The 19,728-nt window shown below is 34.8% G+C and overlaps 2 protein-coding genes across 4 annotated transcripts in view; one reads left to right on the forward strand and one right to left on the reverse strand.

The window, feature by feature from the left end:
- CENPP (centromere protein P) overlaps nucleotides 1-19,728 on the forward strand; it is a 169,426-nt gene that overhangs the window by 42,191 nt on the left and 107,507 nt on the right. The window lies entirely within an intron of this gene.
- OMD (osteomodulin) lies at nucleotides 7,514-9,651 on the reverse strand. Its single transcript, XM_009274613.1, has 2 exons — nucleotides 8,712-9,651; nucleotides 7,514-7,833 (listed from the first exon to the last, which is right to left on the reverse strand). The coding sequence occupies exons 1-2, from the start codon at nucleotides 9,649-9,651 to the stop codon at nucleotides 7,514-7,516; spliced, it is 1,260 nt and encodes a 419-aa protein (XP_009272888.1).

Below are 19,728 nucleotides of genomic sequence, written 5' to 3' on the forward strand. Positions count from 1 at the left end.
AGGAAGAAGAAGAAAATGAAGGGGGGGGGGGGAAGTCTTATTTTTGGGTGTGTGGGTTAATAGGGTTATGAGGCAGCACTAGGGAGAGTGCAGTAAGGTTGCTATCAAGATATTCCTTATGAAATAAGCCAAAGCTGAGACTTTTTTAACTTTTAAATACTCAGATTTGTTCTCTGTTTAGGCAAAGAAAGTATATTTTTTGCAGCTGCTTGAAGACCTTGGCTTTCATCTTGTATCATACTCTTCAAAGGACAATATTGGCAGGTTCTGTAGTTTCTGGGTTTTACTGTTTTTAAGCATTCTTGGAAGAAAGACGTATGGATTATTGCTTAGCTTCCTTATGCCTGATGAATATTGAGAATCACTTACACAGAATATTCAAAAATTAGTGTCTTGGGTAGAAATGTGTCTGTGACAGAATGAGATGGGGACAAATTAGGAAAGCTTTTAAAAGCTTCTGGGCATTTATAGACCTAGACACAATGCTGAGTTTTCTTTTGTATGTGATTTTTTTTTTTTGCTCCATGTGGAAGGTAACACGTTCAATATTCCTTAGCATATCTTTTGTATGAAGTGTGATCAAACACTTTACAATGTTGACCAGCTGCTCTGGATTGGAATAATTATAATAGAAAAGGTTTTGTAGAGTAAAAGGTAGTTATTGAACCAGCCTGATAACATGCACAAAATAACCTGCAAGCAGTGAAACATAGATTTACTGTTAAAGAGAACAAAGGCATGAAGTGATATTAAAACTGAACTCAATATTTGTCTTTTTATTTTCTTCTTTTTTTAACTTGAAATAAAGAAGTGTTCTGGTTTGTTCTCTACATCATTTTCTTTTTCTAACATACAGGCCTTTTCTGCTTGACTGTTTGTGTGGCCTGGTTAATTTTACCTACTAAAATTATTTTTGTCTCTTTGATGGTACAGCTACATGTTTTGACTGCTGCATTTATGTGTGATATGGAACTTCTCTGTGACTCCTGCATCCCCATCTGCTTTTTGTTGAGATCCTGATACAAGGGTGTAAAAACAGTTTTAAGGCAGTTTAATGTCTGTGCTTATGCTGGGGCTGCATTCATTCTGGGAACAAAAAGCCAGAGTACCCAAAAGGGAGGAAGCAGTCTCCTGGTTTTTCTTGAGCAATGCACAGAAATTGGATTGAAGGTGATGCTATAGAAGAGTTGTGTAATATTAAGCAAAGTATATTCCAATTCAGCATCCTTGAGGGATGGAGGAGGGTTCGGAGGTAGTATTAAATGTAAAATAAATGGTCATCATGTCTTACAGAGAAAACTTAGAACATTCCTAAAGATTCAGAATGACCAGAAAAGTACCAGATATGAAATAGTTATGCATAAACACCTCCGGTATTTTTATGAAAAGTTGCAACTATTTCCAAGGCTCAGTGAATTAGATTAAGTTTAGGTCACTGTTAGGGCCACCAGCTGCAAAATAGAGACAGCTGAAAAATGACCTAGCGATTGTATGAACATCCTTCCATATGTTTCTGATTTTATAATCAGAATTTTTTAAAGCTGAAGACATTACCTTATTCCTTGCATTTCTGCAAAAGAAACAGACTCCTTGTATCAGTTACTGTGTTGTAAATGAATAAAGCACATTTTTAAAGTGATGCACGATAGTAAACAGGAATCAAACTACAGTTAACAAATACAAATGGTAACTGGAGTAATAGTACTGTCTGCTATTTACCCAGACCCCTCTGTTGAACATATGTTCTCTTGAACTTTGCCTATATATCATCAGTTATATCCTGAATCAAAAGCCAGCCTACCTCAATGTATTAAAATTGCTTAGAATACCTTCCTGAATTGACATTACTTCTTTATAACTGTATCATCATTTGTTGAGAGCCATTACTATGTCTACAGGGACACTAGAGCCAGGGCTCCAAGACTCATTGGCCTTATGTATTTTACTTCTATGTTCCTGTTATCTGTTCCTTATGTTATTCATAGCATCTACTTTCCTCTCTATATTTATGGCTAATCTTCATATTTATCTATTTTTTTCCTTGTATTGTGCTTTGTAATAGGGGAAGGTTGATTTATTTTTCTCTGTAGATGACAAATTTATGCAATTAATTAAAAGATTAAGATATTATTTTCCTTTTAAATTAATTAGGTTGTTAGAAATTTAAATTTTGTACAGAATAGTTTAAAACATTATATGATAAATGTGTATATTTGTGGAGTTCCATAACTTCCAATAGTGTATACACGATTTGGTTTATAGCTGAAGAGTTCATACTTTTGCAGTAGTATTGGAAAATGATTGCAAAACCTTTTTGGTGTATAATTTTTTTGTTAAAATAGTATGTTCTCCTTTGGTGTCTTTCAGATAGGAAATTCCTATGTTTATTGCTTGCAGTGATCAAGTTGGGCAACAAAGAAGGAAATTGATTCATATTGTAAAAGTGGAATGTGAATATGTTAAAAGTCAGAAAACTTGAAATGTAAACCATCTGTTTTCTATAAAGGAGTTTCTTTTTTAATCTGTGTAACTTTTATTACCAGAATACTGAAGTAAATATCTCAAAAAGTAAGCCTTATAAGTATTAAATAGCAGCAACAACAAAAAATGGAAAAAGGCAAAATATATTCCCACTGTTTTGAGGCTAAAGGAAGAAATGTAGACAGTTGGATTAAACTACTGTTATTTCTCTTTCTTTATTTTGATTTTTACAATAGCCTCTTGTGGTATAGATTTTTGTGAAAAAATCTATTTGTCAGTTTTATTGTAGTTTTGAGAGCTTTAATTATGTTTAGTCATAACTGAATGTTTTCCAGAAATCTGTGAGACTCTTCCCCTATAGGTTTACATGGGTATGAAAATATTCTATGGTTGTCTAACCCAACCTTGTTAATTATTATGCACTCTGGATAATGCTGATAATATTTAGCGTAGAGTTCAAGAAGGTTCCATCCTTGTTTACACAGATAAGACTTGGAAAACATGTTTTTTCAGAATAGTTTGTCCAAAGCTGAAAGTAGAACTGAGATTTCATTTTTCTCAGTTGCTGTGTTTCTGGTTATGTTTCTGTTAGTGTTTTAATTAGAATCAGGAGTGCATTTTTGAAGCGAATCTCCTGATAACCCCAACTTACTGCACCTTGATTCACATCACAGTGCTCTTTGAAGTATGTGGAGTATTCTTTTTGGATATAGCAAACCAGATGATGTATGTATTCAGGGGTGCATCTGATGTGCTGCAGCTGCTAATGGATTTTAATTAGTGGCTAGGGCTAGTCTGAAGTAAAGCTCCTCTCCTTCAAAAAACAGAGGGGTCTCGTGGCCTCATCACAAGTATTTTGCTCTATTGATCCACCCTAGTGCTTAATTGCTGATGCAGACACAGTGTTGTAAACCAGATCAGGCTTTGTTTCTGTGTTTATTGACTCTGCTGTAAATAAAGTAATTAAGCTGTTTGATACTTGTTAGGTTTTGCTATTACTGATAAAATAAGTAGCATTTTAATGCATGTTTAGTTCTTAGTTTATGAATCTATTTCCTGCTTAAAAAGACAACATAATATTCAGAAGATAAACACCAGAGCAAACATGAAGCAAATATGTTTTGATACCAAAATCTATGTGGTTATGTAGTGGTATAATTTGGTTTATACAGAGCTCCACACTTAGACGGCTAGGCTGCTTTGTGTACCTGAATCAGTATGGGTGTCTGTCTGCTACAGAACACTGCAACACGGAGCATTGTAGACATGCTGTTCCCAAATCTAATGAGCTAGAATATGCCTTGGCATATAACCATAGTTGGTAGTGCTTAAAAAAAAGTTTAAAATTCAACTATATCAAGGCAATAAGCATTTACTAGTAGTGAAGAGGAATACCAGCATGTTACCATAGTCCAGGATAGTGAGAACATAGAACTGGGTGTGGAATTCAAAATAAAGATTAGTGTACAATATCTTGTCTCCAACAATGGCCATAAGCAGATGCTTCGGGAAGACTGAGAATAGGACAAGTATGTATGATTCTTGTCTCATCCTGTCTCCAAATATTCTTCTATTCTTCAGCTATTTTCAGCTCAGCACTTTTGTACCTTTGTCTAACAACCTATAATGGATCTCTTCCAAGAAATACAATTACTTACCCAGTCTTCCCTTGAAACCAGGTATAAAATTCCTGCTGCATCCACTGTGTTCTCAGGCATGCAGTTTAATGGGCTGACTACTCATTGCTTACAAACTTTTGCTTTTCTAGTTTGTAGCTGGTACATACTAGCTTCATTTGATGGCTCCTTGCTCTTCTACTGGAGCGGTTAATCCCCAGACCCATGCTGTGTATGCAACTCATAATTTTGTGGCTATCTCCTATATCTCCCCTTAGCCATTTCTTTTCTGAACTGGTGAGTTCTAGCCTACTCCGTGTTGCTTATATAGAAGCCACTCCTTACCTTTGGTGACCTTATTGTCTTTCATAGAATCATTTCTCTGATCCTTTTCTAATTATGCCATATGTAGAGATTATAGCTACCTGAAGGGCTTGGAAATCAATAGTGTGTTTAATGTCTGGATGAGCCACAAATTTATAGTGGCAAGATGATGTCTCTTGTTTTCTATTTCTCTCTAGTTACCTTCTACATCTGAGTTTCCTTTTTACTGCTACTGAGTACTAAGCCAGTGTTTTCATTGAACCGCCTATTATTACTTCTGAGTCTTGCTCCTGAGTGGTGGTGGTGAGGTCGTGCTTTGTTAGCTTTTATGTGAAGCTAATATGATCTTTTCCATGGATATCACTTTTAATTTAACAATGTTGAATTTCATTGGCTATTTTAGCATCCTGAGGTCCTTCTGCAGTCATTCTTCATTGGTGCTTAGGAATCTTCATTGTCATCTCACTTCTCAGCCTGATTTGTCTATCTTTTGCAAGTATATTAAATTGAATAAATTCCAGCACAGGCCCTTTGCAAAACTCCCACCAGTGGGCTCCCTCCACAACAAGAACTGACCGTTTATTCTTATGCTGTTTCTTACATTTTATTTAACTTTGTCTGTGCTGTCACCTCTTAATCTGTGGCAGCTTAATTTCCTTAAAAACCTTTCAGAAAATTTTGTAGATTGTTTGGACCAGAGTCTCCCTTTTCCACATCCTTCATGAGAAGCCGTGCCCAGTCTTACCAGAGCAAATTGTATTTATCTAGGTATCCATTAATTCTGTACTTTATTATAACTTCTCATTTTTTTAATACAGACATAAGGCTAGCAAGTCTTTAGTTCCCTGACCACCCTAAAATCTTTTTTAATGAATAGCATTGTATTTGCCACAGATAAGATACGATAATATTAACTGAATGAAAAGTGAGTTATGATGGTTCTGCTTGTAATACAATTCTCATGTTCCATCTGAATGAGTTTAATGTAATAAAACAGCTCTAAAGTTTTCAATAATTATCAGTTTGACTTATAGTTAAACTTTAAGAAACATATGTAACTAGTTGCTGCAAAGTCAGTATCTTTAGTTCTACTTTAAAGCGAAGCTTTGCTTCATAAATGTTTTTAAAAAGCAGAAAGTTTGTGATAAAAGATATAATACTCGTACTATATTTGAATAGCGTTCTTTTTTAAAGTTGAGCAAGCCTTTCAAAAAAGCCTGTATTAATTTAGATTTGCATTTTGTGCACTATTCACTTATACTTAAAATCTGAAAAGATGAAATAGATGAAAAGTTATAAAGGTTCCCTAAGGTTAATATGCTACATGTTTATATTAATAAAACTATTCCTCCTTCATGAAGCCAGAGGTACTTGAGGTTGATAATGTTAATAAACCTTTTTTTAAAAAAAGAGGAAGATAAATTCTGCTGCACTGTAAATTTGTGGGGTGACCATAAAATATTTTGCCATGAATATTGTATCAGAAAGTAGATAAGAAAAAGGGGAAGAAGAGAAAGAATAGATTTCTTGAGTTAGTTGACCTAAGACCCACAACTTAATAATGATATGATAAATTTTGTATCAACAAATTTTTAGAACCTGTTGTTATTAAAGACTATATATGTTCTTAAAGGGTTATATTCATCGGCTTATGAGGAATTTCTTTCCATTAAAAAAAAGTAACATTAAGTATTTTCATTTTGTTAATACATTAGTTTTTGCATCAGAAACCAAAATATACTAAGATGGGCTTAGAAAAATAACTGAAATTGTAAGAGAGAAAACCAAACCTGTCTGAAACTTTTTAGGAATTCTAATACAAATTTGCTCACATAATTTTTATATAGCCACCTTAGTTTTCCATACTTAGAGTATAATGTAAAATTGGTAGTATGATGTATGGTTCTATTTCTTGCATTCATTTTTTTTCTTGTTGAAAATGGTGATTCTTCCTCACTGCTAACAAAGATTGATCAGGAAAAAAGTGCTGAAAAATGAAGAATTTAATAAAACAAAAACAGTAAAGTGCCCTATAATATTCTCTTACCCTGTAGTTATTTGGATCTCTTTCTAGGCATAAGACATAATAAAAAACTGAGTAGCTCAAATAATACTTTTCTTTAGACTGCTTAAAGCAATTTTTGTTCTACTTTGAAGCAGAATATAGCTAATTGGTATTAGCTATGCAGAGGGATAGTCTAAATTAATAATTTAAAGAACCTGGAATGCTACTATTTGTACCTGTTCTACTTGATGAACAATTCTACTAAAAGGATTGTATTACATTTTTAGGTGCCTTCTAAAATAATATGGACTAAAGCACAGGTAAAATGTAGATAAAAATAGTTCAGTTATATTAATGCACATCCTTTTCTCTGGATCATAAGACCTTTGACGAAAGGTCATTTACTGCCTATATTACTAATGAGCTAAAATCTCCTTTAAAAGAGTTGTGATAGTTGAGGTTCAAGCTGAGAAGTAAATATTATAATACACCTTGGCAGGACATTGCAAACATAATATGAGGAAGACTTGAAACTGAAAGTTTGTGATTTTCCTGTCCGATTAGAAATTGGAAGAAGAAACATCTGTGTTTCTGGAAGATGCGCAGGAACCTTGTGGAAGTATTTTTGTGATCTTATCCTCCTATTCTTTTCTCTAGTGTGTGTCTATTTTCTACTGCTGTTAGTAGTAGGATGTATAGCTGGATGGATTTTTGGCCTTATCCGCTTGTTCCTATTGAGCATGACATTGATTTGTATTTTAGTCATTTTGCAAGTTGGATCACTTTAGAACATAGAAGCCCCTTCAGGTCAATTTTCTTCAGCTTAGACTGCCCACCCAAGGATGGGTGCGCATCATCAACCCAAGTTATAAATCAGACTGCTATCTAATGCTGAGGTGAGTGCTCTTTGCTCCTAGTATTATGGTTTTTACTACATCAATAATAGGACATTTACCTACACTAAAATCCTATCTCCACTTTATAGATGTATCTTAAATATCCCAAACTATCCAACTGTTCTAAAATGGATATGAATACCCCACAATTAAATAATAGTTTCCATGTATACTCATTAACAATGATTACTTCACTGAAAGTAAGGATGGAAGTAGTTTTCTTCTGCTTCATTATCTTCTTCAGTTTCATGATCATGTGTTCCGTGATCGTCTTCTGCTTCATTGTATTCTTCTCGTGTTAAAAATCGTCGAAACACTGATATTGTTAGCTGAGTTGATTTGTTGACATTAACGTTTTGTTCACCATAATAAATGGTTCGAATGTAAGGGAAGCAAAAGAATGCGTATCTGCTTATTGGAATTGTAAGCTTATTTTGGTCCACCCGTATATAGGTTAATTGGTTGGTGTTCATTGGATCAATAGATGGACACATCAAAGTAACATTTATGACTGTAAGAGAGAGAAAAATATTAATTAAAATACAGAAAACAGTTATATTTAAGACCTATTGCAAAAGTGAAACTTATGTTTTGAAATTTAAAACGGAAAATATTTTAGTGGTGCACAGTATTAATATAATCCTTCCCTGTGTTTTAAATTGGTTTTGTAAATGACAGTGATAACATTTTTGAGGTTTGCAAAGTATAATGTTGTAGGTTAAAGAAAAAAATAAATATGAATACCACTACAATATGTAATTACTATTTTATGTGAATGGAATATTTTCATAATTCCTTTTCTCTGTATGTTTTTATCAATTGCCTAATCAGAAGCAATTTCCAAAAAGGTTTTAGCTTGTTTTATGAAAAACTGGTATTAACTTTTACAAAGAATTGTGAATTAGGGGTAAGGTGCAAAAATAAAATCTTTTCTCATTTCACCCGTTTGGTCTCAACTAACCGAGGATGTGTTTACACTGCATTTTGAAGATGATGAGATGATATTCTTCCTGCACTGTAAGCTGATCAAAAGCTACATAGCTACGTTTGCTCCTGAGAAATACAGTGCCACATTAACTGGTTAGTTCAGAACACTAATAGCTCAAGTTCACCTCTCTGCAAAGGACATCAGAGTACCTCTTGAACAACATGCAAATTTGATGACTGCTGGATTCTATGCTTGGTTTATACATGACCTAACTGAGAAGCTGTAAGGTGGCAGGTCCTTGAAACCAAGGACGCAACAAAAGAGATGTTTCTGATAGTTTTTGATTTAGGCTAGAAGTTCTTAATTCTGGATGGAAAATATGCTGAACTCACCCCCTCCCACAACCAACACCAAAATCCGCTAAGTTTTTTGCTTTTAAAGAATTGGAACCATCAACATACTTTCAATGTCATTGTCTTCAATATACAAATGCTGCAAACTTTTTGGAATGTAGAATACTTGTTTCAATTTGTTATGTCCAAGATTAAGTTCTAGAAGGTTAGGTAGATTAAAGGTGTTGCGTGGAATGTTCTGCAGGTTATTGTGGGACATTCTTAGAGCAATGATTTTTGGAAGTCTGTTGAAATAGTTTTCTGGAATATAAGAAATGGAGTTATTTTCAAGAGAGAGATACATAAGTGACGATGGTAGATCAGGAGGCATAGTCTGTAATTTGTTGTTGCATAAGTTGAGCTGCATTAAGTTTTTCATGTTTGAAAAGGATTTTTCTTTGAGTACAGAGTCATCAAGAAAGTTATTGCAAAGGTCAAGCATGGTTATGTTAGGTAATCCTTCCAATGCATTTCCTGATAACCGAGAAATCCTATTGAAACCAAGGAGGAGTCTCTCTAGAGAGCTGGGGAGTGGGAATGGAAATTCTTCTAATTCATTATGTTGTAAATGAAGTTGCACTAAGTTTGAAAGTTTGGCAAAAACACCATGGTCAATCATATGAAATTTAATTTTGTTGTGGCTGAGGTTAATTTCTCTTAGGAAGGTAACATTAGTGAATGGTCCTGCAGGCACAGCTTCAATATCATTGTTTTGCAGATAAAGTTGTTGGACGTGACTAGGGATATTTGGTATTGTCTTAAGTTTACGATGATCACAGTACATGGATAACGGAAAAGCTGGTGGACAAAAGCATTCTCTGGCGCACTCAACTGGAAAAGGAAAGCGGGGAACTTCAGCTTGTGTATTTGGATTAAAATTAAAATAATCTGGATGTTGATGATCTGGCTCCTCATCATATTCATCCTCAAAATCATAGTCTTCATATTGACAAAAGACCATAGCAGCCCAGAGGAGGTGAATGATTGATAGCTGGTTCAGAATCCCCATATTTAAATTTGTATCTTGTATCCTGTTGATGAGAAGGAAAAATAAGTTTATTAGATAGTCATAAAGTAAATCACAGAAGTTTCAGTTTTAAGAAGAAGCAATATAAAATAGAAGAATGCATTTTTTTTTGGCAACACTGTCAGTGATATTATTAGCAAAAACAAGTTTCATTCTGTATCTTCCAAGAAAACAGGAATAAACAAATACACTGTCCTTGAAGTAAACATAAGTTTTCTTGTCTGACTTCAGACAAGGAACAGCTTTCTACCTTTGCTGTGCCTGTTACTGAAGGATACCATAACAGTTGGGAGTAGAAAAAAATCCCAGTCTTCGTTCCTTTCTCTCTTTAATTTATTACAGAGAAGTTGCAAAAGGACTTTACATAAAGTGGTATAGTCTGGGGTTTGTATTGGACATTTGAGGTCTTGCATTCTTTCAAGTGTAATGGGTTAAGCATCAGCCTTACAAGTTAGTTTTAAATGGGTGCGGATGGAATTCCTGAGCAACGTTTCGTCCTCAGACCTTTGGAAAAACATAGATAGCCTTATTAAACTCTGTCAAGATGAAAACTTTTTTTGCGAATGTATTAGTTATTCTCACTATGAACCTGCAACACACAAATGGTGTGTGGTCAATATTGTAGAATCATAGAAGTGTTGTTTGGAAGGGGCTTTTGGCGGTCATGTAGTCCAGTCTGGTGTGCCAAGTGTTTCCATCTCCAACAGCGGATCAGATCAGCCTAGATTTTGTCTGGGTGAGCCTTGAAAATCTTCAAGGGTGGAATTCCGGCATCTCTCTAAATAACCCAAGTTAGTGTTATACTACGCTCCTTCTGAAGAAATTTGCTAGTCTTACTAAGCATCCAAGCCATGGCTTGTGTCTGTTGTCTTTGTTTTTAAACAAAGTTATTTTTGTTAAAAATATATTTTCTCAACTAAGGTGAGGTAATTGCAGGATTGTTTCTATAAACAGAACAGTGAAATAGATTACTTTGAAATAGTCTTTTATGTAAAATAAATTTACATGGTGTTGGTGTCTGTCTGTTCTGTGGCATTTTATGTTGTTTTTCTATTATTTTCTGCAAAACATGGCTGACTTAGTACAATGCATTAATGATGATAAAAATTTAATTTTTCTGTTCCCATCATTTAAGTCACATACAAGTCAACCATTGTGTACTGCACATCATATAAAATCTTTGTTGATAAGAAGTTTTCTTTATAGTCTTCCTATGCTTCTGTAATCATATGTTCTTTACAGACATGAACTAATTCACCTTCAAAGTACCCTTCTGAGCTGAAGTACTGATGTTGTGAAAAACAAATAATTTTGCATGTCAAATTTCTGATGCTCAAAGCCAGACTAACATTTTAGAGCACTTTATGCAGTCAGAGGAACCCTATTATTTGGCAGAATTAGAGTTGTGAATCATGTCAAGCTGTTCAACTTAAACAACAGATGAGTCAAAAGTGTAACATTGCAGGTCAAAGCACACAAATCATGGAAAATTTTAAGAGACTTCACTCAGTATAGTGTGGGAACCCTGAGGCAGAAGAAAGCAGATATTCTCAGGTTTTTTTATAAATAGATTCGTGTTTCTTAATCAGGAGACTCTTTTCTTTGTTTTCTTGATGCTTTTAGTATTTTTTTTACCAAACAATCAGTAACAAAGGAGATGAGACTTGCAAGTGCTAATTTCCTATGCTTCATAGTGGCGATTAATTCCTAATGCATGATGGATTCTACAAATTGAATGAGAGAGCATCCTAAGAGGAAAAAAAAAAGTAGTGACAATCATGGCATTTAATACATCCTCGTAATCTTCCTGTGTTGCACACAGCCCATATGTGACAATGGCTGGGTGAAATAATTTGTGGTATTGTCTAACTTGCATTTCTAACTTTGTATCATTTGTATTTGAATGCTCCTTTAATCAAGTTTCATAACTGATTAAAATCTTAAAAACAGGTTTGGATGGAGTCAGTTGTTTGGAACCCCACTGTAGGTAGGTCCTCAGCAAAGCCAGGGAGTCCATATCCCTACAGCATCATCAGATGTCTGAGCTAATCTAAGTAAATGGCAGAAATTTGTCTGCACAGAGAGCAGCCTTGCACTAGAAGCATTGTATAAATGCACTATGCTGATAAACTTTGCAGACACTTGCTGAGTTGAGAAGCAATACTGTGCTTCAGGAGGAATTAATTCGTTTTCAGATTTCAGGCAGTGTGTATTGGCAGAATACCTTATTACCATATTTCTAACTTCTAGTCAGACCTGGTGGTGTCTACCTATGTAAAATCTGTCTCTAAATCCTGTGACTTGATTTTGTTTTTCATGAACAGATCTTTACACAATCTGTCCCCCATGCCTATTTCATGTTTTTGGTTCCCTTTTGAGTCCTGTTACTCTCTCTCAGTTTCAGTCCAGAACTTTAGCTTCACCTTCTGGTTCTATTCTCTTAGCACTTCTACTAGGTGTCACAAAATTTCCAAGTAATAATTTCAGTTCTCAGTGCCACGATAGTCTTTAGAAACCAGGAGGAACAACTCGGGAAAGTCCTGCTCAGTTTGAGGAAAAAGCTTACTTAGGCCTTCGTGCAAGTGATCCACTTGCCAGGTAGACAGTGTAAAGAGAACTATCATTGCTTCAGATGGAATGAGAAGTAATAGGTACCAAAGTCTCTTGCTGGTTTTATGGAGAGAGGGGAGCTGGTATCTGGGGGGATGTTTTTTATAACTTGGCCGTAATTGAGTGCATTTTTAGTAGCATAGTAACTGTCCTGTCAGGCTTGCAGGTCATGTCTCAAAGCACTGAGATACTATACTTCTTCATGAAATATTTCTAAGAACTTAACTAGCTTTAAAACAAGAATCACGTCAGGTAAAACTTGATAATGGGGGAAGCAAGTCAGATGCACACAATATGATAAATTGCATACTTACAAAGTTGAAAGAAAATAGAAAATCTTAAAAGCATGATTCTCTACCACCTATAATAAACTCAAAGCTTAGTAACTGTATTTGTAAGCAGTTTACTAGCTGAAAGCTAAAAATTATTTAACATGCATGAATCACTCTTAACTGCAAAAATAACACAATCCGTTCATTTTATTCCTGCTTACCAAGGAAACTTACTCTTTGGAAGTCTGTGAAGCTCAAGTTGTAGAGGGCGGCAAGTTATTGTGCTGGTGAAGTCATCTGAGAAATAGCCTAACACAGCTGGAGGAACAAAAGAGCTCTCTAAGCCATATTTTGTGGTGAGGAGCCTTGTGGGAAGGCAAAGCAAAATAATAGCCTTAGCTCCTCTTCTGATTTGCCAGTAAAAAGAAAAAAAAAAAAGTTTTGTGCCACATCATCAGTTACTGTAGATGCTGTGTCATAAGTCTGTGAAGCGATTTCTCCTTTTGTTAAAATCACTTCAAAATTATTTGTAAGATTCTTTCAGTGTTACCAGTTCCCATTAAAAAACAATTGAGAGAGTAAGACTTTAAAAAATATTTCAGAGGTCGTTAGTTCATAGTGCGGATTCAACTACAATGATTCGGTTACGCAAAGGATTTGTTCTCTGGAGGATGAAGTTAAGAAACAGTAAAAAATTAACCTTACCAAGATTGAGGGAAAGCATGTACTATAGAAAAGCTCTTATGAATATCTTCCATTTTATACTTTTTTCCCTCCACAATCCATATTTCCTGTTTCCTTCCTGCAAAGTAGTTGTGCTATACAGTGCTGTTGGTATGATGATGTACTTCTCAATGTTGTTTTAAAGTTGTAGTTCAGGATTCACAGTAGGTTTCTGATGTGTTTTCGCTAAGTTGTATAGAAAGAGCATAAATCTTCCAATGAAAAAGAAAAGTATGACATGAGATTAAACCATTTTACTGAAGAAAAATATTTTTCTTAGCTTTTAGGAGGGAGAAAAAAAAAGGCATGGTTATCTGCTTTTGCTGCTATATGGTACTTAAATAACTGTGACATCTGCAAAAAAAGGAGAAAAAGGACAATTTTTTTTAAAGTGAGATGCTGTTCTGGATTAATTGTATGATTTATCAAAATCATTTAATTATGATTTTGGTTTGGTAAAAGAATTACATTATTTCAAAATCTATTCACAAGGAAGAATCTGGTTCTTAAAAAAGCGTAAGTGCCTTAGAGGTATCATATTTGAGAAAATAATGCAAAAGTAAGGTTTACTTCTTTTTTGTCTTTGAGCTTCCTGAAGCTGATGATTTGCTTGACCTTTTCAGGTTTCCTCTGTAACATTGAGGACAAGAACATTGTTTAAGAAGATAAATGATGCATGATTCTAACATTTGGGATATAAAGAAAAGCACCAGAAGCCATGAGCAAAAGTAATATTGTAGGAGTTGGCAATACTGGAACTAAAATAAAGCAGTTGTGTATTTATGTAGAGAATACAGAATATAAGGGAGAGGTTGAAAGAGTAAAATTAAAACTATATAATCCTTTATTAACAGTACTGTAAATAGTTGAATAGCTATGTTTTACCGCTAAACCCAAATAATACTAAACAACAGAAGTAATTGATTTTTAAAATAATTAGAATACATTCATAATGATGAATGAAAAAACCCAACAAGTTTGTTATGCTACTTAGTAAAATGTTATTTGCTGCTACAAAGTTTGGGTGTTTTTGCTGCTACATTTTGGGTGTTTTAAGCACAAGACAAAGAATATGGTGCAAATTTTTGGAAGCTCCGTTATATTAACAGTTCTAAATAAAGCAGATGAAAACATTAAAACTATTTTCTCTAAAGATAAAAATTGGACCAAATTAGAATTTTAATTTCATACCTGATATTTTTCTATCGTTTTCAACTATGGATTGTGTCCCAAATCCTCTTAAACTATCAGGAGACTTAAAATCTCATGGTGGCAGAGCAAAAGAGTCTGTCCTTTCGAATAATTGTAGCAAAGCTCTTGATTTAAAGCATATTTAGCTACAGAAGATGATGTAGATCTAGCCATAGGATATATTAAGTCTCAGTTCCTTTTTTGTTGTATGGGCTATCTTGGATATAAACAAGTCTATACTTTGTGATCTTGGTCAAGTTGTGTGGTTTGATCTTCTCTTAGTTTTGGTTTGAGGTGTGGTAGGAATTTCCTTACAAGGAGGATAATGAGAGGATTAAATTTAGCATCATTCATGTAAGACTTCTTGTTTCAAAGGCTGTGACAAATCTATTAAGTTTTCAATGTGTTTTGATTTTCAGTTTTAAAAAAAAAAGTGTTTCATAAGGACTTATTTTTACTGTTGAATTTGTAAATTTTTTTAATATATGCAGTTGTGATGCAAAGCAAGATGTATCTCAAGCTAGAAGTCAGGGTTGGCTTGAAGCTGATTTATTTTCTTAAGCCAAACTTGGAAAGATCCTTTTTGTAAATTAAAATGTTTGAAATTTTATCATCTTCATTAACTGCATTCAACTTACAAGACTTGTTAGCTTTTTCAACTTTGGTTCTGAACTGAAGGCTTAAGAAAGGAGACTGTTCTAATATTTTGTGATTTTACGTTTGTTTAGCTAGTTGAGTAAACTTTAAAAATTTGAAATTTCTGAATTTTAGCCAAAATATTCATAGAATAAGTAGAGAAGATAACCAATGGCACCGAGGTGAATGGGACTGGCCGAAGCCTAGAGAAAGGAAAAAAAAGATGCACGTTGGTCATAGAAGATTAAAGGAAATCAAATGAAGCTAAACTGTATAAGTTAGAACTGAGAACTGTCTTAGAAGCATGATCTCGTTAGAATTAGAAAGTTCTTCAGCAAAGGTCTGGCCCTGCTATCAGATGTCTGAAGAAAAGCCTAAAGCTCAAAATTTTAAAATCCTCAGTTGACAACTTTGAAGGTTTTCTGTGTTTTAGATAAGAATTGGTAGTGTTAGTTTGTTACTCTAAGTGATTGTACAGTAGAAAAGAGAATGCGTGATCAAATATAATGAGGAAGTTTGAATGTTGTAATTTGGTTCCCCATAAAGCCTGTGGGTTTCAGAAGTAAGAAACAGCCTTAGGCATGTATCATCTAGACTGGGCTGCACTTCAAAGTCAGATTATAGGCACAGAAAAATGCAGATATAAAACTCTGCATCTTAGTTTCTAGGTCTTAACTGGCAGTCCACAAACACTATCAGCAGACCACCTGCAGCCTGTATGATTCTCATATGTGATCTGCGAAGGCACTTCTTATTTGTGCTTGCTATCAACAAAAATAACTGATTATCAAGACTGGAGTGGCTTCTCAATTTATTTATCCTGTGCCAGAACTAACCTGAAAATTCAGATACTGAAGTGTAGAGCTCTCAGCAAATCAAGATACTGAATTGCTTGATCTTGCAGAGCCTCCAGCCCAGCCACAGCCCAGAGCACTCAGTTAATTACAGCTCTTACGGACTTCATGTTATTCTGCTCTTCGGTGGAAAGTCATTCTAGGAGCATGTCCCTGTGCGAATATGCATTTTTAAAGGTCATGGAAAAGGGGCCATCAAATCATATCAACGGTTATGCAGAGCTGAGACAAGACCCAATCTGTTTAAAAAAGGAAAGGAAGACAACTTGTGCCATGTGTGGGGCTTACTGTTGCCTCTGACTTGAACCTTGTGTGGTCTCTACTTAATTCCTATTTAAGTAGGTGGTATTACAAGATCAAAACTCTGGCAACCCTCATCTTAAGCAGCCTGTTTTATATGTGTTGCTTTGTTTTGCTAGGAGCTACTAGGAAGAACATGTTCAGCAACTGAAAACAGTTGAGTTTACAAAAAGTATATTTGAAAAATAATTCCTAAGGTATGCTAGACTGTAGATTTTGCATGTGTTGATGAAATGGTACTCTGAACTAACTTTCTTCGTTGACTCTTCTAATCAAAGGCAGGTTGTGGTTGCTGGTTGATGTTTTTTTATCAGTCTGTTATAACTTCAGTATGCATTCTACAACCATGAATTTAAAAAGGAAATTAAAGATGTTTTTGTGTAGGTTTTATGGCTGCATTTCAAGAATGTGCTTTTCAGGTGACCATGCAGTCCTAAAAGAATGGAAAAAACCCAGAAGTTGTCCTATATTTTTACTAGAAATCAGTATAAGTTAGTGGGTATCCTAAGCCCTGTGATGGGTTCATTGGGTGCTAATTATCATTCTGAAATATAAACATGTCTCTTCCTCTCATCCATCTGTGGGATATGGAGGATTTTTTCTCTGTATCTTCTCCACTTCCTCCACTTATGTGGATTTGCTGATTCTGAGTTGACTAACATCCCCTCTCTTTTTGTTCTCCCTTCTTCCTAAGCATTCCTTTACTTATTGAAATTGTTGAATTTTTCTCATATTCTACTTTTCTGTATTTCTGTGTTTTTCTTATTTTGTTTTTTTAAACTTATACTTTTTGTTTTTAAAAAAACCCACACCTTTGAAGCATATTACTAGTTAACAAATGCAACTACATTTGGATCTCAAAGACCGATCCTGGTATAGAACAAATGACTGACAGCAAGAGCTTATTGACCTTGTAACATGGGAATTAATATAATCCCATAGGCAATTGTGGAGTAATTTCTTCTACTGATAGACAGTAATACACTGAATTTTTAGAGCAGAATTCACTAGAAGCATCTATGCATCTAGAAGTAATGCATTAGGAAGCCCCGGTCTCATTAGGTGATTGGTTGAACATGTGCAATGATCAATTTGTATTGCAGTTTGTTTTGCTTCATAAGCAAAAGCTAGGTATCAAGCCTCCCGGCATGTTCAAATTTGTAATACTGAAGCTTTTTGAACGGAAAGGTGGGTGTGTTTTTGCTATCAATATCAATTTACAGTAATGGATTAATGACTTTGAAAGACTAATAGAAGAGGAGGGCTGTAACTTTTTTCTGAATGTATTGCTGTGTTAGAAACCTTAGAAAATCATAATACTATATTGGGGGGGTGTACTTTTTTTGATACATGGATTTTACTTTCTACAGCAGAGGCATTTAAATAGTCCTCATTGTATAATGTTTCTACTACCACAATAACAAGTAATCATAAACAATTGATACTGGCATAGTAAAACGAGTTTAAAATTCATGTACGCAATAATATCTGTAGCAAATGGTGTCTGGTTACTCTAAAATACCCTGGACTACTATATGAAATTATAAATCTCTTCTGAGGAGAGTCACTGTTGTCAGCTGACGCTTATATTTTTAGTAATTGAATAGTTTGTTTAACAAATATATTTTGCTTTATACTTTGTGTTTTTATACGGCCTACTTTGGTTGTTCCAAGAGAGATGACTTTGGGCTATATTTTCCTCCCACATGGAGTTCTGGGATATTGCCTGCTTAATTGGAGATTGTATATCTGTGATTACACCAATATAAAATGGGAGTGTCTGCCTGTTTTTGCAACCACTGTTTACTGGTGCAGGTATATTTAATTTCCTTGAAGCAGCATTAGCAATTAGACCTCAAACTTTAACATAGCCTTTATTTTGCCTGATTTGTGTCCTATATAAAATTATATAGATGATCATAGTGTATGACAGGTGTCTTGCACTCATTAATAAACAAAAGTAATAAACATTGTAAATAAAGCTAAAAGAACATACAGTGTTTTGTAATGGAGGAAAGTGAGAGAGGTAATATAGCTGAATCTAGAGTATAGAGATCCTTGAGCAGTACCAATCCAAGCTGGTAAGTCCAAATAGAGTAGTACCCTTTGTACTTGTCCTTATTGCTTCTGTAATAGTTTATTCAGTGTTATTTATTTGAGATAGCGTAAAATGACACTCCTTTTATAATTACCATTTTTAAAAAATATGTGTGTATCTTTCAGTTCTTTAACAGTTTCTGAGGACTGTCATCTTAATATGTGAAGTTGATTAGAAACTTGCTGCTCACTGGGAGAGCATTCTTAGCATCCACTTCAACTGCCTAACTTCATTCCTTGAGTCTATTCCAAAGCAGTCACTTCTACTCATTTATTTAAAACAGAACTGCTAACTTCAGTGCCCTAAGCTGATAGATGCCTAAAAGAGATAATGTGAATGCTACCCTATTTTAATAATTCATATTAATATCTTATTAGCTTATTTTTTTCATTCATAGATATGGACTTCATGCATTTTTGTTAAAAGAACTAGAAAATGTGCCTGCAACTTCAGATTGTTCCCATGTTTTTATCCAATCTGTAAATCATATGTTTACTGCCAAAAAAAATAAGCTTTTTTTTCTTTAGGCACTTTCAGGCAAGGATAAGGAGTAGTTGTCTAAGTTATCTGCCAAAGAATTCCTGAATGATCGTGCATAGGAAAATGTTCTGCATTAGCAGAAATTTTCCCCTTGTACGTGATGGAAAGTGCTTCCCATTTACTCTTTTGAGTGTGTTTAAGAATGAAGGTCCTTACTTGGGTTTTACAATGACTATAGAATGTGTTTCTTTTTGTGGTAGATGTATTTGAACACTTCCAGAGCAAAAGATATTTACAGCTGTCCTGCCTTGTGGTGCAGAGGATTTTGCCAGGCAGCCTTTCAGCTCTCTCCAGTAGTCTAGAAACTGGAGATAATCCTGAAACTTGTTCTTAATTTTTATTATCCCTCTTTCTTCTGAAGAATAAATCCTCTCATTTTAGCACAAGACCTTGTATGCTGGTATCACAGTCAGCATTGCATTTATGGCCTGCAGTACATTTTTTTTTTCTGCAGTTGGAATCTGTGACTTGGAAACTTTCATAGAAACACCAAGTATTATTATATGTCATTCATCTGTACCCTGGCATATTCTCTTATAAGAAAAGGTATAACCTCTGTACCCTGTCGTGGTTTAATCTCAGTCGGCAACTAAGCACCACGCAGCTGCTCGCTCACTCCCCCCCACCCGGTGGGATGGGGGAGAGAATTGGAAGAGCACAAGTTAGAAAAACTCGTGGGTTGAGATAAACACAGTTTAATAATTGAAATAAAATTATAATAATAATATGATAATAATAATACTACACAAAGCAAGTGATGCACTGTACAATTGCTCACCCCCCGCCGCCCGATGCCCAGCCAGTCCCCGAGCAGCGGCCCCCCCGCCCAGCTTTC

The sequence above is a fragment of the Aptenodytes forsteri genome, unplaced genomic scaffold, assembly GCF_000699145.1.
Source record: "Aptenodytes forsteri isolate BGI_AS27 unplaced genomic scaffold, ASM69914v1 Scaffold240, whole genome shotgun sequence".
Taxonomy (NCBI): domain Eukaryota; kingdom Metazoa; phylum Chordata; class Aves; order Sphenisciformes; family Spheniscidae; genus Aptenodytes; species Aptenodytes forsteri.